The sequence below is a fragment of the Portunus trituberculatus genome, chromosome 40 (genome assembly GCF_017591435.1).
Source record: "Portunus trituberculatus isolate SZX2019 chromosome 40, ASM1759143v1, whole genome shotgun sequence".
Lineage (NCBI taxonomy): Eukaryota > Metazoa > Arthropoda > Malacostraca > Decapoda > Portunidae > Portunus > Portunus trituberculatus.
Window position 1 is genome coordinate 25,389,472 of NC_059294.1, and position 24,879 is coordinate 25,414,350.

The window sequence follows — 24,879 nt, forward strand, 5'->3', positions numbered from 1 at the left end:
TCTCTCTCTCTCTCTCTCTCTCTCTCTCTCTCTCTCTACCTGAAGGATAGCAAAAGGAGGTATCGAATAATAAACTTTTTAGTATCGTATATTTGTGGTTTCAATTCAATTTAACAGATTCGTTTATGGCTATACTCGGATAATATATCATATCATTAGTAGACAAAAGAAAAATTGCAAGTTAAATGCAGATTAACATAGTGGATCACCTTTATACAGCTCATAATTCAACACAAAAAGCATGACATACATGATGAGGTCACGGGTAATGAAATTATATAACCAGGTGGCCACAGATAGAAATGGATGACAGCCACTGCAATTTGAAATGTTCTGACACAAATACTGCCAACTAACTAACCGCCCTGAACCTCACTTGGGAGTTGAGACACGCAACTCCTATGGCTATACGTGCGTCCCGTCCTAAACCTTAACTAACCACCCAGCTACACAGCGGCCAGACAGACTTCAGCCTATAACGGGAAATAGTGACCTTAGAGCTGGTACTACGACTCCGACAGAAAATAATTATTTCGATTGTATAATAAAAACTGTAATTTTGTATACAATACATCCTTTCTACATAACACAAACACGCACACTCATTTAACGGGACAGTGAAAATAATGCTTGAATAGGTAGCATTTCAGGCTTCGAAAAAAACAGGTATAGTGGATGGGAATATAATTGTGTATTTATCGTATCGCTTATTGGTTAGGTTAGACTAGATACCTTCTTTCTTGCGACATTTTCTCCTGTGTCTGCCATTTTCCCTGACATTCTAATTCGACAGCTAACCTTCCCTGTCCTTTGTGAATATTTTCTAGTCCAGTGCAACACTACAAGCGTTCACTGCACAAAATTATTTCACGCAGCACTACCATTCTATCTTACACGAAACACTCTTCTGATTTCCTTGTCTCCTTTTTGCAATTCTTTCCAAATATGCAGTTTTAAATAACTCTGCCGTGTCATTCGTGTTTCGGCATTTCAATCAATTAATCCTGGGTGTCCTGCGAGTAAAGGTGTAGTGCAATAATAGTTCAGGTAATTCTACGTCGAAAACACTATATACATATGCTGTGTTTTGGATTATTGTGCAGGAAATTTACCCTAAAGTTGTGTATATCCACCACGCAACGCAGACGGACCACATGTAAATGCTCTCTCTCTCTCTCTCTCTCTCTCTCTCTCTCTCTCTCACACACACACACACACACACACGGCCCGGTAGCTCAGTGGTTAGAGCGCTGGCTTCACAAGCCAGAGAACCGGGGTTCGATTCCCCGTCCGGGTGGAGATATTTGGGTATGTCTTCTTTCACGTGTAGCCCCTGTTCACCTAGCAGTGAGTAGGTACGGGATGTAAATCGAGGAGTTGTGACCTTGTTGTCCCGGTGTGTGGTGTGTGCCTGGTCTCAGGCCTATCCGAAGATCGGAAATAATGAGCTCTGAGCTCGTTCCGTAGGGACAGCAAGATCAGCAAACATAAGCCCATTTAATACAAACTAAACAAATCATTACAGCTATAAACACCAACAGCAACCACAGAATCCAATGCCACTTCACAATATACGATACCACAACACAAGTGCGAGGAGTAAAATAAAATATCACGTGTTGATCCTCGAACAGAGTTTCGGTAACTGACGGAGGCGATAAATAGCGTGGGTTACAGAAATAGCCAACCTTTTCTTCCGCTGCTCTCTCACTCATCTTTAATAGCCACCCTCGCCCTCACCAGACACGGGAACACCTAGTAACTTTACCGAGGAGGAACCACGTCTACTAGGTTGTTGATACAGGCAAACGTTTGGTTATTTATTCAACGATGAAGTCAACATCAGGTTAGTTTGTACTGTATGTCTCGACCGTGCGTTACGTTCATGGATAATAATTTTTGTAATGAGTACGTTTAAAAGAGCAATCCTTTCACCTCCCTGATAACCTTACCTTAAGATCGCCAACTGCGCCACTCTTAACACTTGGCTGTTTGACTTAATCACATCTTACATATGTGGTTGAGTGTTGAATATTTCTATTAATTTCTCACCACACTGATTTTCATCTAATAGCCGCTATGTATAGATTCAGTACCTACTACCTGCCTTGTGGAGGCATGGAAGGAGCCTTGTGTAGGTAATCTCAGTCTTTCATGGTTTCTTCATTATGTCCTTAAGTTTATTGTGCATGACAAATTCTTTCAAGCATCGTGATACGTTTTGCTTAGTTACACAAGGCCGAGATGCGCGAAAGCCAAGGCAAACAGCATATGCAAAGTTGCCACAACATTCCTATATGATTAGCTTCTACCAAAGGTTACCCGAGAAAATATCTTTGTTCTTGCTTATGTCTGACGCTGTTGATATTTCTTCCACTTCCAATATTTTAAAGTGATTCAGCAGTCTATTTACAATTTCTTCAACAGCTGCTGGACTTTAAATATTTAACACCATGAAAAAATAAGTAAGATAACTAAACTCCTATAAACATTCTAGACTCAATCAACACTGGATTACAAGTATCCGTACTGTTTTTCTGCATACAACAACTGTCAAGTCAAGATGCATCATTGAGTCTAGGCTGTGTATAGACCGCCTGGCACAGAATGATAGGGGTTAATACAAACTGACGTATTGACCGAGAGGTGACCATGGCCTTTGTAGATCCCCAATGACATGCATTCACCGATGGAGGTTGTCCAGTGGCTCGGATAACCACTACCTATACATGCAGCGGCATTGCACATTACAGAAATCCTGGGGTGGTGGTAGTGGTGGTGGTGGTGGTAGTAGTAGTAGTAGTAGTAGTAGTAGTAGTGTGTGTGTGTGTGTGTGTGTGTGTGTGTGTGTGTGTGTGTGTGTGTGTGTGTGTGTGTTGCCCATCAGCGAAATATCCAAGGGGTTGGGGTAAAAAGTATATTCATTAATTACTATTAACCCTTTAAATACTGAGACGAATTTTTGTCTTGATTCTGGGGTATGATTAGACGATTTTACATGTATTAGGAAGGGTCTATGGAGATCAAGAAGAATAACTGCCAGAGTTTTTCCTGTTTCAATCCCAACGCGTCCTGGTACTGACAAGATTCATGTGGTTAGAGGCGTAAGTTTCCAAGGAGTCAATGTGAGAAAAAAAAGCGAGGCAGATGTAAGCCACCTTACCCCTTGGCCCTTTTAAATGGCTTAACTGTGTAGCATAATGATCCAAGCAGGGTGAAATACTGTGATTTTTTTCCTCTCACAACACTGACTGCACTGGGTGAGATCAATGGTCTGTCTAGTAAAGAAGCACTAAAAGATGTGGCTTTAATTCTGAATGCTGTTGTATTTTATTCCCAAAAAAGTCCATAAGATATTTAATTTTTATTCAATTATAATAGTATACGCTTAATCCCTCTAGAATCATTCAATATTATCATTACTTACTGCCATTTCAGGTCTCACGTTTATGTAATTTCATAGGAATGTAGAAGAAAAATAGAAGATAAAAAAGAATAACTGCTGCTGCCCTCCTCTGGACCGTGAACTCCTGTAACGTTGTGGTCAAGTCCGCTAGAGTACGAGTCATGATGCATTTCCAATTATAGCTCAGTCTTTCTGTGTACCAGGCTTCCTGAAACTGGTCACTTGGTTATTATACGTAACTCCTTCGCTAAACATTACAACAAATACAGGAAACAACAGACAAGGTGACCAGCAAGCTACTGCACGAACCATTACTACAGAACAAACAATCGCTTTGCATATCAAGTGGCCATCTTCCTTCAAGAGGTGGAAACAAGATAAAACGGCAGGTCTCAATGTCCCAATATGCTAAGCAGGAAATACGTGTTCAAGTTACCTCGCTCTGTCCTTTATATTTCATTACGTGTAGCGTAGATGTTTGTTCTACACCACATCAATCCAGGCTACTGACTGCAACGTAAGTAATAAACACACATTGATAGTAGTAGTAGTAGTAAGCAGAGTCGAAGGAGGTTCTGATGCGGAAGCACGGGCGCCAATCATTACAATGCCAAGCCAGTACAGACTTAGAGAGGGTACCAGGCGCCACCTCAGTCACAGCAGGTGGGCTGGAGTATGATAAGGCACGTTGCAACACACACACACACACACACACACACACACACACACACACACACACACACACACACACACACACACGGAGCTTTGATGAAAGCCTAACGCGAGTTCCATACAGTTGATAAAACTTCACGTGCAGCATGATGACGTACAAGAAACACTACTTTGATAGCCAATGATAACAAGAATATGCTACGCAATAGTCGTTCAGAGAGAGAGAGAGAGAGAGAGAGAGAGAGAGAGAGAGAGAGAGAGAGAGAGCACTGACAAAAGATCTATTCTCAAATACTGAGAACACGAGGTACAGTAAGACCGACTAAAAAGACTACCAGACAAGGCTAGACAGACAGCAAGACAAGGGTAACATTATCCCCTTGCGCCCATTTGTTGGTGAAATAGAGGAGGAAGAGATGAGGTTCCAGAGAATGAACCCGGGTTAAAACAAACACTCATGAGTCATGAATTAGACGGGAGAGGAAGAAAAGAAAAATTAGAATGATAAAATGGAACACAGAAATTATATAAAGATGAAAAAGAATAAAAAAAAGAAAAGGAGGAAGAGGAGGAATAAATTATAACAAGGCATGAAAATTTCGAGAAGCAGGAAGAGAAACTAACAAGAAATAAAACACTAAAATAAAACTCATTAACATGATACAACTGAACACAACAAATTGAAAAAAGTCAAACGAAAAAAAATGTGAAGAAATTAGGATGAAGTTAAAAAAAAAAAAAAACATTTGATAAAACGTAGAGTTCAATGATGATAACAAGGAAAACACGGAGCGATAAAATGTAATCTATCAAGAGACAAGTCACCTACCTATCCATCTCGTGAGTTACATAAGAAAACAACACAACTCCACCATGCATACAATCTACGTGTATAAAGAATCATTAGAGCGCCAACCAGCAACTGCTACAGGGAAGGACTACACAGCGTGATATTGACTCAGGGCGCTTACTCGTCATCGTCAGGATCAGGTGGCGGCAAATGGACAACAAAGAGGGTTCCCGCGCTTTTCACTTTACTGGTCCTCCTCCTCCTCCTTCACCATCACCATCACCATCACCACCTCCACCACTACCACCGACGAGGGACTCTTCTCTTCTGTTCCTGCAAAGTGGCCGAAACTGCTTTGAACCAGCATGTCATTACCCTGAGAGAGAGAGAGAGAGAGAGAGAGAGAGAGAGAGAGAGAGAGCGAGAGAGAGAGAGCAGACAAGAGTGAATGAACGTTTCTTACAACCCCACTACACCCAGACATGCTGAGTAATATTATATAAAGTTAATTGTCCGGGTAATAATAACAATAACATAATAATAATAATAATAATAATAATAATAATAATAATAATAATAATAATAGGAACAGTACTACTTATAAATGATGATAATGATGATAAAAAAAAAAAAATAAATAAATAAAAACAATAACGTTACACAGAGCAGAGCACGGTGGGCATAGCTGAGTGTCAACCATGCCATGTGGTGAAATGCCGTGTAATTTGGTACGTGTAGCTACTAGCTAACAACCCGGGCAGATGCAAAAGTTATGGTGTGGCACGAAAATCGCACTATACTAAGACAGCAGTACAGTACGTTCACCTCTTCCACTCCCCATTTCCCCTTTAATAATTTTCCCTATTATGAATTGGCTTTGGTCTTGTTAGGATGGATTGGAAGAAAATTGCCGTGATTTGGGATGAATTTCCATGGAGTAATCTTTCTCAGGACACAACACAAAACATACGAACAAAGTATGGGAAGCTGCAAGAAGCCCATCGATCCACATGTGACAACCAGGGGTGTGGAGTCAGTCGGAGTCGAGGACTCGAGGAGTCGGCTACTTTTGGCCGGAGTTGGAGTCGGAGTGGGAGTCGGAGTCGGAATTGGAGTCGGAGTCGGAGTCGATAAAAATATGAGCGACTCCGACTCCTTTACGTGATAAATTTTCGAGTAAAGATTCCACTACATGGAGATTCCTACAACTTGGGAGAAATTGACTTTGTGGAGGATGTGTCCAATTAAACAGTCTGCGGGAATATTGGTATTTTTAATATTTTTCATGCTTTTTATTTTGTTGAGGATATACCCTAAGGAAGGAGGGCGGTACATGCAGCAACAACCACCCAGACAGCAGATAATACGGGTATCCCCCTTTGCCATATTTTATGGTGTTTTACATGAGTTAATGTGTATATCTATCATAGAGGTTAATTGCTAAGTGATATCCAACGATGGTAAAATGAGTGTGGTACTAGTACATCGTGTGATCCTGTATTATACGCTCTTCAGCAGATGCCAAGAAGGCCTCATCAGCGAGAGAGAGAGAGAGAGAGAGAGAGAGAGAGAGAGAGAGAGAGAGAGAGAGAGAGAGAGAGAGAGAGAAAAAAAAGCGGAGTCGGAGTCGGAATCGGAGTCACAACATTTAAATTTCCTGGAGTCGGAGTCGGAGTTTTGAAAATCCGACTCCACACCCCTGGTGACAATCCTAATATAAAACAGACATTCCCATATCCATCTATCATTCATAAATTTATAATCTCATACAGCCCTCTACTGACTCGGCAAGCTCCCTGTTTACTAGGATAAAATATAGAATCCACAAAGCGATACCTGGTTAGCCGCGTGTATCCCTGACCTTATCACATATAACAAACAATACATCCCGCTAATCCACAAACACATACACGCTTTTGTGCGTGACCTAGATACAGCCAGTCACGTGGAGCTGGAGTACACAACATCAGGATATCTCAATACAAGGCTCCTGCTATACCAGGCACACCACTCCAGCTAACACTTGACTCCGTTCAGTGTCAATGGCTCCTCCAACAAACAAATCCTTCAGCCAGGAGAGGAACACAAACAACAAGGGATTCGTGACTTCTCATCTTGATTTAGGAGATAAAAAGACAAACAGGTATGGACAGGAATACCCAAAGAACATTACTTTTGAGAAATAGCTATTCTAGGACTGAATGAAATGGGTGCTAACTTATTTAATGTAAAAAGCCACCACTGCAGCCTGCGGAAAAAGAAAAAGAAAAAGAAAAAAGAAAATCTGAGAAGGTGGAGGAGGTGGTGGAGGACTGATAATCCGATGGTCACGTGGAGAAGAGTCCGGCCACGAGGAAGAGGAGGAAGAGGTGAGGGTAAAATCGCTCTTGAACTACAAGTAACGAGGCTGGGATGCTCATGAGGAGGAGGAAAGATAGCTCTTAAAACGGCGAGTTATCAGTGAATAATGATTAATTGGTGTGTGTGTGTGTGTGTGTGTGTGTGTGTGTGTGTGTGTGTGTGTGTGTGTGTGTGTGTGTGTGTGTGTGTGTGTGTCCGTCTCCTGTAAACCTTAACCCTTTCCCTTCACCTTTTCCCCTTTTGTTATGGTAAACAGACGAGATTACTTACATACACCTGGAGATGCAAAAGGCCTGCCACACGTAAGATTATGACGTGTGTGTGTGTGTGTGTGTGTGTGTGTGTGTGTGTGTGTGTGTGTGTGTGTGTGTGTGTGTGTGTGTGTGACAGTTCCATTGTTTTATAGCACTAACATACCTACCACATTCACACCAACCCCAACACTCACGCGACAACATAACCAGATTACCACCACGAAGCGCAACCACCTCATCAAGTTTGGCTTTTGGGGCCAGCCTTAACACGGATGTTTGTTTTGGAAATACAACCATCTGATGACTTACTATGCTTTTCCTCAACATTCCCATAGCTTTCACGCAGCCGTTTGTTCAGGAAGTTGGTGGCGTAACATGACATTGATTCTAAAAACACGCTACGAACTGCTTTTCTAACTGAAATACACTAATCTCTCTCTCTCTCTCTCTCTCTCTCTCTCTGACGAAAGCTATATATTGTCCTGGTAACAACATACTACGTATTAAGTATATTTCATTGTTTTACATTATTCATATACGTCATTAGCCATCAAAAGTAATGATTTTTTGTCTCTACTAAGTCAGTTTGAAAGTTGAAATTAAATTAAACTGTAGTTCAAGTTGAGAAGGACGTTAAGACGACGACGACGACGAAGATAAAGAAAAAAAAACGCCGTAATGACAGTAGATAGGTAAATAATTTTACTTGGAGGACAAAACAAAATAAAACCGATACAAAATAAACAAAATAAAGAAATATAAAACTACGAGATGGAGTCGATGAAATCCTTCGTATTAGCGGAATAACCCATGAAATAGCTACTCGGCTTATGTTACTAATGGAACACTGATACCTTCAAAACACGCAAGGCTGTAAAACGATCTGTCACACTCGGCCTTCATACCACCAGCCAGCTTATCTCGGCTAACATCCTCAGCAATTCCTAATGTGTGACTTCATCTTAATCCACTTCCTTACTCATGATTCTGTATAGTCTCCCTGAAGACGGTTCCAGAAGCTTTTGAAGAGACGGACAGATGGTACGGTTGCAACTTTTTATGTTCGTATCAATTAGTATATTATAGAAGACAGGGTATATACAAATAAGCAGTAATATGAGAAGAGTAGTATATGAATAAGCCCAAGATGATCGAAGATAAAAAAAAAAAAATCAAACTAGAGGAACAACAAGAAATTCAACAACAATCAGTTCAAGTAAAGAACTACACGTGTATAGCTTCTCTTAAACAGAAAAAAATAGACTTTAAACATGACATCAATTTAGGCTATCATAATCCAAACACAAAAGCAGCTTTACGAGCAGCACCTGATGATACTTACTACTTCTTGGAATAGGCAGAGAGAGAGAGAGAGAGAGAGAGAGAGAGAGAGAGAGAGAGAGAGAGAATAATTGTTGGGTAATTCGAGTGACCCCCTCTATACACTTTAAATATCCTCTTTGTTTCTCTTCCTTTAAACTTCCAAGATGTTCAGCGTGGTAAAGAAGTCTTACAACTATCAACTGAGCGACTTTACGTGTGTGTGTGTGTGTGTGTGTGTGTGTGTGTGTGTGTGTGTGTGTGTGTGTCTCTCTCTCTCTCTCTCTCTCTCTCTCTCTCTCTCTCTCTCTCTCTCTCTCTCTCAAATCGACATGTCTCTTACTTCTTTCTTGCCCTCCCGAGCAGTCCTCCTCATGTCCTCCATATAACAATCTTAACATTTTCCAATATCATTCCACCTCCTCCACCAACTTTCTTGCTCGTCATGGAGAAGGAATCTGGAAATCTACACTGAAGCAAGTAAAAACACTAGTTGAAGAAACAGCTCTCAGTAAAGTCTGGAATGTTGAGATTGTGGGCAATACGAACCAGCAAATGGTGAATATCAAATACTGTAACCTGTACAACGAACCGTTAAAAGAGAGAGAGAGAGAGAGAGAGAGAGAGAGAGAGAGAGAGAGAGAGAGAGAGAGAGAGAGAGAGAGAGAGAATCCCTTAAATTAACGGTCTGATCCGATCCTGTATTTTCTTTGCAAGTCATTCCATGTAACGTGTCGGTAATAATAATGAAATGAAGACGATTGATGCTTCATAATAATAATAATAATAATAATAATAATAATAATAATAATAAAAACAATGATAATAATGTATACCAAAATAATGGGCACAATCTTCTCAATAAATAATAGGTTAATAAACAAACAATTGCACTGATTAACAATTAAATTGATACATAATGTGTTACTTCCTTTTTTTTTTACCTGTATAAACACGAAACATCATTTAATTTCTAGAATAGTAACATGTTTTATATCAATCAATTGTCGGCCAGTAGCCTTCATATGGTAGTTAGAGCAAAATGCATAAATGAAATTTCCCAGTTACACACCTCAAGAGAGGAAAAATTATCATTAGAGATCTAAATATCAAAGAAAAAAAATCATTATAAAATATATAATAAAGTAAACTATTCAAAAGTAACTAATGGTTATTAGCAGTTTCAACATATTTAATCCCTTCAGTACTATGACACGTTTTCCTATTTATTCTGCTTACTATTTTGTGATTTTTTACAGCTTCAGAAATTTATGTGGGGATTATAATATTGAAGATTCTGGCCATTGATCTTCTGACCTCCATAGACCCTTCATAATGTCAATAAACTCGTCTAATCATACCCAAAACTCAAGGTAAAAATGCGTCCCAGTATTGAAGGAGTTAATATTATCACGTTCTGTATGTCACGATGTGTTGAGAGTGGGTGTGGGCGGCCATCACGTATAATATGAAAGGGAACTCAGTAAGAGAGAGAGAGAGAGAGAGAGAGAGAGAGAGAGAGAGAGAGAGAGAGAGAGAGAGAGAGAGAGAGACTGCCACCTAACACTGGAAGAGGAACAGGAAATCGTGCGGATGCGAGCCAGAAACCTTTGACCAAAGCCCTTCACCCCCTGGCAATGTCTTCTAACAATGACCAATGTGCAGAAATCGTAAACACATATTATTAAGCATCTAAGTATCATAAAGAAGAAAAAAAAAAGCTATAGTGATAATAAATAGAAGTTTCAGCTGACTAAGTATTAACATACCACAAAAAAATACGAGATAAGCTTTGCCCTAACCTCACCGTCAGCCAGCCATTCCACAGGGGGTGGGGGGTATGGATCACCATGGATCACTGCACCATAACAAAGCAGGGGGCAGGCTGAAGGTGAACCATTCCCAAGGTGAGATTACATGTAGATCGTTTAGCTTGCCTGAAACTGGATGGTTACCTTGCCAAACCTTAACAATCACGCCAAGCAGATCGTGAGGCTATGGATTTATGATGATATCTTGTGGTTAGCATATCAATATTTGAAAAGGAGGTGGTCATAATATACCTCTCACTGACCTGTCGGAATCAGCTGAGCCAATGAGGCAGCAGACGACGGCACTTTGAAAAACTCCTCCACTAGAGACCAAGCCACACCTCTACACAGTCGTTAGCCACACCAACACTAACTTAAGTCCTCGGTGTTAAAGTCAAGGATAAGAAAATAGTTCGAAATGTTCGTGAGAGCCTCGCAAGTGCTCTGATGGGACGCAAAGCTTCTTCCTCATGCACAGTCTAACCTGCACTGAGTAGACCACTAGACGAGTTGGCAGGAGTCGCCGCGGCCCGAGGCCGTGCTGCTGATCAACAGTTGCCAGATGATGATATTTCCTCCCTTATACACCACTAGTTTTTCTTCCCCAGCCAAAATCAATTCCGAGAAATATATAGCACTTCACTGCGCATGGTAAAGCCTTAATGCGTTTTTAAACTAAAAGAAATCATATGTTTACTTTCTACTAATTTTTCAATCACGTCGCTGCCACGTATATCTAAAATGGTATCGCAACAACTAGATATCGCTTCGGCTAATATACTGAACATGACAAAATGAACAACTAACAGTTGTAATTTCCTCGTGTGTGTGTGTGTGTGTGTGTGTGTGTGTGTACACCTTGATTATATATATATATATATATATATATATATATATATATATATATATATATATATATATATATATATATATATATATATCTTCTCTGTTCCAGGGTTGGTAGATCCATAGCCTTTAGTCTCTCCTCATATGTCATCCCTTCAAATTCTGGAACCATTTTTGAAGCCATTTTTTGTAGTCTCTCCAACATCCTTATGTGTTTCTTTTTATGAGGCGTCCACACTTCTGCATATTCCAATCTGGGTCTTATTACAGTACTTATCAATTTCTTCATCATTTCTTTGTCCATGTAGTGAAATGCTAATCCAATATTCCTTAGCAAATTATATGTTTCTCTAAAAATTCTCTCAATATGACTTACCGGTTGATTGTTTTCTTCCATCATCACTCCTAAGTCCTTTTCCTTTTTTCACTTTCTCCAGTTCTACTCCATCTCCCATCTTACAGATTCCCACAGGTCGTCTTTCACTCTTTCTCATTTCCATGACATGGCTTTTGTTCACATTGAATTCCATTTCCCACCCTTTACTCCATTCCCAGATCTTATTTAGGTCTTTCTGCAGTATTTCACAATCCTCTTTTTGCTTTATAACTCTGCACAGTTTCGTATCATCTGCAAACAGATTTATGTAGCTGTTCACTCCTTCTGGCATGTCGTTAATATAAATGAGGAAAAGTATTGGTGCCAATACTGACCCCTGTGGCACTCCGCTTTCTACTGCTCTCCACTTGGACTTCATATCTTTAACTACTGTCCTTATTTCTCTCCCCTCAAATAATTTTCCATCCATCTCAATGTGCTTCCTTTTAAGCCACCCTTCTCCTCTAACTTCCACAGTAATCTTGCATGTGGCACTTTGTCAAACGCCTTTTTTAAATCCAAATAAATACAGTCAACCCATCCCTCTCTCTTGTACTCTATCAACTATTCTAGAATAGAAACTCAATAAATTAGTTACACAAGACCATCTTTTTCTAAAACCAAATTGGCTATTTGATATTAATTTGTTGTCTTCAAGGAACTCGATCCATTGTTTCTTTATTATTCTTTCACACATCTTGCATATTACACTAGTTAGTAATACTGGTCTGTAATTTAAAGGTTCTTCCTTCCTTCCGCTCTTATATATGGGAACCACCTCAGCTCTTTTCCATTCTACTGGTACTATTCCATTTTCTATTGAGCATTTTATGATGTTGTATATAGGACTTGCTAGTTCTTCCCTACATTCTTTCAGTATTAGACTTCATCTGGTCCCATTGCCTTCTCTTCATCCAATTCCTTCATTAACTCTTTTATTTCAAGCTTGGTTACTTTAACCTCTTTCATATAGACAGTCTGTGGCCTTTCAAATTTGGATTCCTTAGTAAAGACCTCCTGGAATTTATTATTTAATAATTCTGCCATACTTTTTGGGTCTTCCACCATCCCGTTCTCTCTTTTTAACCTTTCTATTGTTTCTTTTTGCCTAATTTTTCCATTTATGAATCTGTAGAACAATTTAGGTTGCTCCTTACATTTTTCGACAATGTCCTTTTCATAGTTCCTTTCCTCATTCTTTCTCACTTTAACATATTCATTTCTCACTGCCTTGAAGTTTTCCTTATTTACTGGATTTCTATTTCTCCTCCACTTTTTCCATGCTCCATCTCTTTTCTCCTTTGCCGTAGCACACCTTGCGTTAAACCAATCTTTCTTTCCTTCTTCTTTAGGTCTATATTTCGGGACATATTCCCTGACTCCTGTTTTATATACATATTTTTTTTTAAATGTGTGTGTGTGTGTGTGTATTTACCTAGTTGTATTGTACAGGGTTCGAGCGGGGCTCATAGTGTCCTGTCTCCATATCTCCATTTATCTAGTTTTTCTTTAAAGTTGTGCACACTATGTGCTGCGACAATTTCCTTATCCAATGCATTCCATTTTTCCACCGTTCTGTGTAGAAAACTGTACTTTCAACATCCTTCACAAACTGCCTCATCCTGATCTTCTTTTCATGTCCTCTTGTCCTTCCATCTCTTTCTGCCAACAGCACCAAGTCTTCTTTGTCTATTTTTTCAATATCATTTACTATCTTATACATTGTTATTAGGTCCCCACGTTCTCTTCTATCCTGTAAGGTTGGCAGTCCCATCTCCTTCAGTCGTTCTTCATATGTGAGGTCCTTTAATTCCAGCACCATCTTTGTAGCAGTCTTCTGTATCCTTTCCAGTTTTCTTATATCTTTTTTTAGAGCTCGAAGACCATACCACTGCTGCATATTCCAGCCTGGGGCGTATCATGCTTGTGATGATTTTTTTTATCATATCTTTATCCATGTAATGAAATGCCACTCTTATATTAGTCAACATCTTATATGATAGTCCAAATATCTTGTTTATGTGTTTATCAGGGCTCAGATTTTCTTGTATGATCACTCCAAGATCTTTTCCTCATTTGTCTTCGTTATTTGCTCTTGTCCCATTAAATAGTTCCATACTGGAACTATTTAATGTGTGTGTGTGTGTGTGGGAGGGGGGGAATTTTGAGTCTCAACATAAAGTAGTGTTGTATCTGTATAAGAACATAAGAAAATAAGAAAGTTGCAAGAACCTATCAGGCTTACACACCTACACATGACAACAGTCAGAGAGAGAGAGAGAGAGAAAGAGAGAGAGAGAGAGAGAGAGAGAGAGAGAGAGAGAGAGAGAGAGAGAGAGAGAGAGAGAATTACTAGTTCATCAATCCTTGAATCATGAATAGCACTGCAGGTATGACCATTGGAAGTGATTCAGGATATTACAGGGTATTCTATGAGTTCTTCACTATTGGTAGATGATAGCCTAAGGAAAAGCTTTCATTGTTTTCTACAAGGTAAGTTTGTTGCTTAACTCAAATATTTAACACTTATAGAGAGATGATGGAACCCTTTTGACTAAATTGCACCATATACAACTACATACAGTAAAGCTATAGGTATTTTTGCTCACCAATTACAGGTAGCATACAACTGCATGGTAAATATAAAGATGGTGAACATAAATAGGCAGTACTTTCATATACATAGAATAGATCTGCTGTATTAATTTTCCAGTCACAGGAAACAGATACATTTTGCACTTGCAAGATCTGGCAATATGAACAAGAGAGCAGCCTTACCTTTCCTTTACATGTATGATCCATGTATGCACTACTGTAGCATTTACAAATTTAAGAATATAGTAATGGTAATAAGAAAACACCTTATTATTTCTCACAAAATACTATGTAGATGTGCTACATGCCTTAAGCTTACAATGGATTTAGAGTAATATGTGCATTGACCAGATTATGGCCCTTTGTGAAGAAGCCAGTTTGCTACAAAAACAGAAAGTGTAAATATAGCTAAAAATCTCCTTCCTAAACATGCAAACTCTCTACACCTTATCCCAACTTGTCTGAGTTCCAATAGTTGTATTCTTTAACTACTTGAAATCCTTTCATCCAACATAGTAACTTGGGATTATATATATACTGTGTATATATACATATATATATATATATATATATATATATATATATATATATATATATATATATATATATATATATATATATATATACACCGTTTGTGAATTGCCCATTTCATGAAATGGGCAAACCCAATTATGAATGAACCTAACCTAACCTAACCTCACCTCACCTAACCTAACCTAACCTAACCCAATTCATGAAATGTGCAATGGAGTGGCCATTTCATGAAATGGTTAGGTTAAGTTAGGTTAGGTTAGGTTAGGTTAGTTAGGTTAGTGAGGTTAGGTTAGGTTAGGTTAGGTTAGGTTAGGTTCATTTCATGAATTGGGTTTGCCCATTTCATGAAATGGGCAATTTCACAAATGGGGTGTAACATATATATATATATATATATATATATATATATATATATATATATATATATATATATGTGTGTGTGTGTGTGTGTGTGTATTTACCTAGTTGTAGTTTTACAGGGCCTGGGCTTTATGCTCGTGTGGCCCCGTCTCCATATCTACACTTATCCAATCTTACTTTAAAAATATGAACACTCGTTGCAGACACTACTTCTTCATTTAAACTGTTCCACATCTCAATACATCTTTGTGGGAAACTACATTTTTTAATATCTCTCAGACATCTTCCTTTTCTCAGCTTTTTACTATACGATCTTGTGCTTTGAATGTCATATTCTTCTCTCAGGATCAGTTTCTCATCATCCACTTGGTCCATTCCGTTTATCAATTTATAAACTTGTATCAGATCTCCACTCTCCCTTCTTTGTTCCAGAGTTGGTAGATCCATAGCCTTTATTCTCTCCTCATATGTCATCCTTCAAATTCTGGAACCATTCTTGTAGCCATTTTTTGTAGTCTCTCCAACTACCTTATGTGTTTCTTTTTATGAGGGGTCCACACTACTTACATTACAAGGGCACTGGCCAAGGGCAAACAAACTGCTAAAAGGAGGGTCCAGTTCCAATCTGGGTCTTATTATAATACTTATCAATTTCTTCATAATTTCTTTGTCCATGTAGTGAAATGCTAATCCAATATTCCTCAACAAATTATATGTTTCTCTAAAAATTCTACCAATATGGCTTACCGGTTGATTGTTTTCTTCTATCGTCACTCCTAAGTCTTTTTCCTGTGTGTGTGTGTGTGTGTGTGTGTGTCTATGTGTGTGTGTGTGTGTGTGTGTGTGTGTGTGTGTGTGTGTGTGTGTGTGTGTGTGATCCACTGTTTGATATACTGCAGTCTCTGACGAGACAGCCAGACGTTACCCTACGGAACGAGCTCAGAGCTCATTATTTCCGATCTTCGGATAGGCCTGAGACCAGGCACACACCACACACCAGGACAACAAGGTCACAACTTCTCGATTTACATCCCGTACCTACTCACTGCTAGGTGAACAGGGGCTACACGTGAAAGGAGACACACCCAAATATCTCCACCCGGCCGGGGAATCAAACCCCGGTCCTCTGGCTTGTGAAGCCAGCGCTCTAACCACTGAGCTACTGGGCGTGTGTGTGTATGTGTGTAAATAATACACTGCTACTTGAAATAAACATCCTGTGTCTGTGTGTGTGTGTGTGTGTGTGTGTGTGTGTGTGTGTGTGTGTGTGTGTGTGTGTGTGTGTGTGTGTGTGTGTGTGTGTGTGTGTGTGTGTGTGTGTGTGTGTGTGTGTGTGTGTGTGTGTGTGTGTGTGTAAATAATACACTGCTACTTGAAATAAACATCACATACACATATATATACATTTTAATCAATTCAAAAATTACATCTTATACCGCTTAGCTCCTAGTTAGAGCTAATTGTGAATTATGAACATAAAATGTAAACCCTGAAAGATGATCAATGCACTGTTAACATGCACTGTAAACTGTAAATACACAAAGTCAATTCATTACATTAATGTAATTTTGGAAAAGTATAAAGAAAGTCATTCTTAAGATAATGTACAAGTTTCATCCATCAAATATTAAAAATCTCATATAACAATATTTTCAGAGGAGTCACTGTAACATCTTTCATTTTCACTTCTCTCCATTTACCCTATCAATAAGCTCTTTTTCCATGAAAAACAAATACTGCTGAAGAAAACAATCAATCTAAATTATACACTGCCTTAGATGAATGTCAATACAGCAATTCACACATGACATTTCAGGCCATGACTTCCAATACCCTATCATAATACTACACCCTGCAATGAAAAAAAAGTTTAGTTGGTGTCCTGATTTGATAAATGTAAACATCAGTTCAAGAAGATTGTACTTCCATTTATGAAGACTGCATTTTCTGTATTGAAAGGCATAAATTCTATATTCTGAAATCTTAACATAGTACATATCTTGCCCATTAAGTTTTTCGATTATCATCACATAACACTACCAATGTCATCCCGTAATAAACTATCTACTTCATTGCACCAATTTTATTAGTAACTCCTCTAAATCACTATAAATAAACTCAGTTTACCTAATATACATGCTGAGTCATAACCTGTATACTCCAATCAGCCTTCAGCAGTATTCCACAGTCATCACAAATTAGAAAAGAAACACAAATCTAAAGTCAGTCACGTTTTGTGCCCTCAGCATCTGATGCCAGCACCAATGGACATGAAGGTGCCAAACGTGCCACCAGACTGAAGCATTACCTTGCCCACATTGTTCAAGAGTTCACGGCCACGCAGCCCATACCTGTGAATGGATGGTGTTGTTTGGAGAAGCTGATATATAGTAGAGAAATTACAAATTCTTTGCAGTATAATGGAATGAATGGTGATCACTCATTCTAGCAAGTACTTTGGAGAAGAAAGCATGGAGGAAAAAAAAAAAAAGTAAATAAAAAAAATAATAAATAAATAAATAAAATAAATAAATAAATAAATAAACACAATTTTGCACTACACTAGTAATCATAAAGAAACCTTAAGTTTCGGTGTGAAAAGTAGAACAGGCATCTCAAAATTAGCTTGTTTTCTCTGAGAGAAAACATCATAATTTTTCTGGGAACCAGTAGTTCTAATGAGCAGTAGTGACAGCTAACATTTACAAACTGTGTGATAGAAATACTATTTGTAAACCTGTAAATTTTCTTGTATGAGTTAGAAAATAATAAGTTAAAAAGTAATTTACGTGCTTTAAATACCTAATAAAACATCAATATAGAAGTCTGTAGGATTTTTATGTAAGAACAATGAAAATATATAAAATATTGCCAGATTATAGAATATACATAAAGGAACTTCTATCTCTTCTTGAGAAAAGTGATATGGATACTAACAATCAGCTGAAGTAATCGAAATGACAGCTGATATGCTCAATTGACTGAAACCAATTTTCTACCACCATCTAATAACATTTCTCTCAGTCAACTATAGTATATGCACAATCCTCTGAACTATGAATTGTTAATAATTTAACTTGTCACAATTTTTTTTTTTGCAGCTTTAGGTATATAATGTGAACAAAAACAATATAAAATTATTACATTACTTCATATGTGCAAAGTATGACATGACAATCATCTCCATAGTTATGCACAATATAGTCAAAAAGGGGACAGAAGAAAGAGAGAAAAAGAAAACAAATTCTCAAATAGAATAATCAAGTCCTGTAAAGTAACATTTTGGGATTATATAAATTTTATTTCTGAGAGTATACATACCTAAGAGCAGTGAACCCACCAAAGAGTGCTCCAGTTGCCATACCCACCGAGAAGCCCATCATAAAACCAAGCTTGACCCTGTCCCAGCAGCTTGGTCCTTGACCTTGCTGATAGATGCTTCCTGCTGGCATTGCTGGCATGGTGATGATCAGTGGTTACTCCTGCCAAGAACAAAAATAATAAATATCCAAAGTTTGAATATCTACTAAGGATCCTTCATAATTCAAACTATGTAATTTACAGCAATCTTTATATTACTCTTCTGATTATTCCCTTAACCCATTCATATCCATGATTATATCAATATCTATAAGTGTATACATAACTCAACTCCTAATTTCTGTATATTTAGGTTTATCAGCAGTACATGTACTAAAATTTCACACTCTGCATAGCATATTTCCATAAGGAATTATATTAATAGGAGTGATTCTGTTCTATGAGTTTATGCATAAACATTTATCCATAAGGAATTATATTAATAGGAGTGATTCTGTTCTATGAGTTTATGCATAAACATTTATGGAGTTCATTTAGTGCAGGTACCACTATATTTGAGAACCTATTCCTTTTATATCTCTTTCTTAAAACTAATCTTTTAAAGTTTGAAATTGGTTTTTATTCTTTAATGAATACTGTTACTAAGAAAAATGCTTATATCATCCTTGATATATCCCCAATATCACTTAAAGACTATCAGATCCCACTCCAAAAACCCTGATATCCCACAGATTCCCCATGATCATAAGGAATGAGAGGTAGGCATAATATCAAAAGAGTTCTAACTTGAAAACTATGCATCTTTGATAGGAATGTAGAACAACAACAATTAATTCATGACATGTCTCACCTGGGGAGAGAGAGAGAGAGAGAGAGAGAGAGAGAGAGAGAGAGAGAGAGAGAGAGAGAGAGAGAGAGAGAGAGAGAGAGAGAGAGAAAAAAATCATTGGTTGGGTGAAATGGTCAAATTGCACTTTCACCTACCCATGGAATCTGTGATGTGGTTTATGCTTTTCTGGTGAAAAATGTAGTGAAAGGATTGATGGCATATGTCATTTCCATCCCAAATTAACAATTTTCGAGTTGTGACTCTTTTTGAACTCCAATTTATGCCTACTTCTTTTTCACAATGATCTTGGACGACCTGTGGAAAATCTGGGTTTTTTGGGTGGGAGAGCATTAAGGTGGTAGAGAAAAAAATAGCTTTCTTCATACAGTAAGCCCAATTGTTTTGAAACTTTAATATTTTGTTTGAGGGGATAAAAATAGGTTATTCTGTCAATTTCATCAAGTTTTGGTGAATGTTTGTGGAGAAAAAACAGTGCGTTGTTTTTGTTTGTTTTAATTTCACCGACTTTATGACTCAGTTCAATACTGTGACAAAACACCATAGAAACTTTGTACATATACGCACCTATTCAGGGCGCAATTTTTCTTTTTTTTTTTTTTTTTTTTTTTGTCTGAAAAAAAAAAAATCAAACATATCTGAAAAAAATAATTGTCTATGGGTCTGTATATCGTTTTCAATTAACATTATCAAAAATCTGGGCCCACAAAATATTGCATTTGAGTTGTTCTTTAAAATGATACCAAACAAAAGGGGATCAAAGACTACATCGATTTAGAGAAACCTACTTTTGAGATATCTGCTACTAAAGATGCTACTAAAGAATTTTTTTTCAATTTGGTCATTGTTTTCATATTTGTATTAATCTCATTGACATGATATTTTTACACATGATTGTGTATACTATGGTGACTGCCTGGAGCATGATAGGATGATAATGCATCAGATTCCCACTTCTCTAGAAAATATTGTTCACTCGTAAGTCAGGGCGTCACGAGGCGCCACCAGCAGTGTCACGTCAATCTGCTACATTACGAGTGGTGTAGACATCTTCTGAGTTGTGCTTGGTGTGTTGAGGTGACTGAGAGACATTGTGAAGATATTGTCACTAGTCTGGGTTCAAATTCTAACCTCCATGTCAAAATAATCTCTTGGAATAGTGTAGTCAACATTTACTTTAGATTGTATAATGATAATAGGCTGGTTATAATGGTAAACTAATCTTGAAACAAATGCTTAGACATCTGACAGGATGTGTGAGGCAGCCAGTGTGACTCAGGCGATGATGCAAGAGTGTGGGGCATTTAAAAATGGCTTCCTGGGAGAAATGACATTTGATCTGTGCAAATGAACATCACAGAACGATAATTTAGGGTGTTATGGAACGAATTAACGAATAATCACAAAAAGGGTATTTTTTCACTGGTAAAAAGCCTATGCTCCCCATAAAGCAAGCAATGTGCATTGCAAAAGAAGTCAGAAATTAATAAAATCACATAAAAACTCTGAAAATACTTTGATGGCCGCGACGAGCATTGCTTTGTTTATGTTGAGCAGCATTGCCAACACTACACTTCTGGCTGTATCTGTTACACCACAGCCCCCAAGCAATACTAAACAAACCGAAACTTAAAACCTTCTAGCCTGTGGATCTGCATCCCCCTCAGACACCCCTAAGGGTTATTAACTAAGCCCAACATAATAATCTAGCCTATTACACTGGGTTTGGTGCATTGTCCTAATGAAATTGTCCCACAGATCTCCTCATTTCTCAGCTACCTATTTGCAACTCTCACTCAGCTGACATGGTGTGGGAATGAAAATATGATAGCCAAAACTAATCTAACCATAACTTTAATCTAATCTAACCTAACCACACTATTGATCAGAGGGGTTCTGAGGAAGATGTATCAGCAGTGCATATCACCTCAACTAGGTTAGCAAGGCTAGAAGGTTTTAAGGTTAGGTTTGTTTAGTCTTAATTTCCCTTGGGGGGCTGTAGTGTAACAGATACAGCCGGAAGTGTAGCATTGGCAACGCTGCTCAACATAGAGAAAGTAAAGCTCACTGCCGCGGCCATCAAAGTATTTTCAGATTCTATTTTTTTTCTTATATTGTTGATTTCCGATCTCTTTTCCAATACACATGACTCAATTCAATGTTTCCCACAGGTCCCCCAAGATCATTGGGGATGAGAAGTAGGCATACGTTGGAGTTAAAAATAGTCGTAACTCGAAAAAAAAAGAGATATATATGGTATATCATTTTGTTTTTTACGCAGGGGTTCCTTGAGACGTCATGTATTTTAAGGGTTACGCAAGGGTAAAAAGGTTGAGAAATGCTGCCTTATTCATTACCATAGTTCTCTCTCTCTCTCTCTCTCTCTCCTTATTCGTTATCATGCTGTCTCTCTCTCCTTATTCATTTTCATATCTATCTCTCTCTCTCCTTATTCGTTTTCATCTCTCTCTCTCTCTCCTTATTCGTTACCATGCTCTCTCTCTCAGACCAATAGCGTGGCTTCATATATATTTGACATCAAATCAGCTGGGTGGAGGAGCTGTGAAGTGGGAGCCGGGAATCAAGGCGAGCGCGGGACGGTTTCTCAGGGACAGTGCTAATATACCAACAATTATTGCACTACATTTCGGTATTATTGCAGTTTCAGCCAATACACCACACGTAACTATACACATTCTCATGGTCTACATCACACTTCTACGAGCATTTCTAACCCCATTTTACCCTATTGGAAATTAGTAATAACTTCAGCACAAGCCTTCAAATGTGCGGTGTTCGGCGAATTTTCTCTAAGTCCAGCAAGCTGCGGCGAGCCACGGAGCTCCATCACACTCGGAAATGAGCAGTACACTGACTTGCATTTGTTTCTACCTAGGGTTTGTGGGTAACTGCTAAATAGGATTCTTATTGTGTCTATAGTTCTTTTGTCCAATGACGTGCCACCACCTCTTAACACCACGAGATGCGCCAATGGGAATTTGCTATATGTATTTGTAGGTGGGGCACAGCTGGGTAGACAGGTGCACAGAGACATCTGTGTGCACAGTTCAGCCATGGCCACCAGTGACACTAGTTGTAAAGGTTGCAAATTTTATTACTGGGAAATCATCGCTCCTGCGATGCAAGTCAGTGTACAATCGAGAAGAGGACCAGCCAAGACCTTCATCCTTTCGTTAAGGTATTGTGAGGAGGGGTATTGGTAAAGGTAGGGCATATTGTGTGAAGCTATAAGAGAACCGGTGTGGGGGGAGGGAAGCTGCCCCAAAGCAAGGATACGGTAGGTTAGGTTTATGTTAGGGTTAGGTTAGTGTTGCAGGGGGTCCAGGGGGGAGCAGTCCCCCTGTCTAGGTTAGGTTACGTTAGGGTTAAGTTAGTGTTGTAGGGGGCGGTCCGGGGGGCACAGCCCCCCGGCTAGGTTAGGTTAGATTACGTTACGTTAGGTTTTTGTCCTTAGATTTTTGGGATCGCCATATCTCGCCTCTTTTGGCTCCCCCCCCCAAAACTCCCGATTCCCCACTGTCCTCCAAGCTTGTTGGAGGGGAGGATGGGGGAGGGGAGAGGTTATTATGTTAGGTTAAGATAATTTCAGTGAAAAGTACTCATGAATTTTGTGATTTTCCCCTTTTTTTATCTTTAAAAAAGGTATTTTTTCCTTAGATTTTTTTCGGACACCCAAATTGCCTCATTTTTGCTTTCCCCAACCAAAAACCCCGCTTTCCCAGGAGGTCCCCAAGCTTGTTTGACTTCGGGAAAAAGAAATTTAAGATAGAGTGTATTGGCTCAAACTACAAATTTACCTACATTTCTCACAAGAAAACATAAGCCACACAGATTCTATGGTTAGGTGAAACTGCAAACTATCCGTTGTTTCTAACAAAATCATGGCAACTAATATTCGAGGTCACACTCCAAACTTGTGCCTGACGACAGTCGGATGACGACGATGTCCGTACTTTGCACAAGGCAAGATCCGCACATTCCTAAGCACGAACCCTCTTCACCAATCAATGTGCTAACACTCCATTGGAAACAGCCGACAAGCTGCTACGAAAGAATGACCTATAACAAACCTGTTGGAGAGAGAGGAGCAAAACAATGCGACGCGTTGCACAAGACCACAGCCGACGATATAAAGTTGTAAACACCAACACGGCGATACGCTTTGCAACGGCGCTGTGCTCCTGCTGGGTCGTGGAACACATGTTGGTCTAAAGGAAAAAAAAAAAAAGAAAAAAGAAAAAAAAAGGAAAAAAAGAATACTTGACTTTAACATTGTCTTTTTTTTTTATATTTTTTTATAGAAGGTAGTAACAAATTTAAAAATAAGTGTAATGACATTTGACAATTTGTGAATATTCAACTTGCATATATATACATATATATATATATATATATATATATATATATATATATATATATATATATATATATATATATATATATATATATATATATATATATATATATATATATATATATATATATATATATATATATATATATATATATATATATATATGGTATTACTGCAAAGTTTCACCACGATCAGCTACGTGTTCTTTACCCACCTCAAGAGATAGAGCTCCTGATTACGAGTAATTTGAACCCCATATATACTAGGTGCAACCTTCTTGATTGGCGACACAGATTTTTTTTTAAATTCAAGCGCGTTTTGGTGTTTAGCCGTGACTAACCTCCCGCATCAAACCCTGCCGCACACTGATGCTGTCATGCGCTCGCGGCGGGCCGGCCGGTCTGTCCTCTTCTTCTGCTACTGCTGCTGCTCGGTCCTCTTCTTCCTCTGCTGCTGCTGCTGCTGCACCTGTGTGGGAGAGACAAGTAATGGATTAGTGCATCGATAAATACTGCATAGTTACACAGATACACAGAACATAGATACACAGTACATACATACACACACAGATGCACTTACCTGCTGTTCCTGCTGCTGCTGCTGTTGCCGGTCGGTCCTCTACTGTTGCTGCTGCTGCTGCCGGTCGGTCCTCTACTGCTGCTGCTGCTGCTGCCGGTCGGTCCTCTACTGCTGCTGCTGCTGCTGCTGGTCGGTCCTCTACTGCTGCTGCTGCTGCCGGTCGGTCCTCTTCTTCCTCGGCTGCTGCTGCTGCTGCTACTGCTGCTGCACCTGTGTGAGAGAGACAAGTAATTAGTGCATCGATACATACTACATAGTTACACAGATACACAGAACATAGATACATAGAACACAGAACATACATACATAGAACACAGAACATAGATACATAGAACACAGAATATACATACACAGATACACAGAACACAGAACATAGATACATAGAACACAGAACATAGATACATAGAACACAGAACATACATACAAAGATAC

The 24,879-nt window shown here is 38.7% G+C and overlaps 2 protein-coding genes across 2 annotated transcripts in view; both read right to left on the reverse strand.

The window, feature by feature from the left end:
* Positions 1-11,214, reverse strand: part of LOC123515882 — a 64,643-nt gene extending 53,429 nt beyond the window's left edge. Inside the window, exons 1-2 of the mRNA XM_045274766.1 lie at positions 10,878-11,214; positions 5,050-5,201 (exon numbers count right to left, since the gene is read on the reverse strand). Coding sequence (XP_045130701.1) covers positions 5,050-5,056 — 7 coding nt within the window. The 5' untranslated portion in view covers positions 5,057-5,201; positions 10,878-11,214. The remainder of the gene's footprint in view (positions 1-5,049; positions 5,202-10,877) is intronic.
* A 5,502-nt stretch (positions 11,215-16,716) lies between these two features.
* On the reverse strand, positions 16,717-23,722 carry LOC123516274 (reactive oxygen species modulator 1-like). The gene is made up of 3 exons (XM_045275532.1): positions 23,585-23,722; positions 18,647-18,807; positions 16,717-17,676 (listed from the first exon to the last, which is right to left on the reverse strand). Exons 2-3 carry the CDS (start codon positions 18,784-18,786, stop codon positions 17,568-17,570), a joined length of 249 nt encoding a protein of 82 aa, XP_045131467.1. The 5' UTR covers positions 18,787-18,807; positions 23,585-23,722; the 3' UTR covers positions 16,717-17,567.
* Between the last annotated feature and the right edge of the window lie 1,157 nt (positions 23,723-24,879).

Coding starts and splice junctions, on each gene's coding strand:
- LOC123516274 (XM_045275532.1), bottom strand. CDS start 18,786: ATGCCAGCAATGCCAGCAGGAAGCATCTATCAGCAAGGTCAAGGACCA. Junction 17,677..18,646: donor GGTGGGTTCACTGCTCTTAG/GTATGTATACTC, acceptor ATCCATTCACAG/GTATGGGCTGCGTGGCCGTG.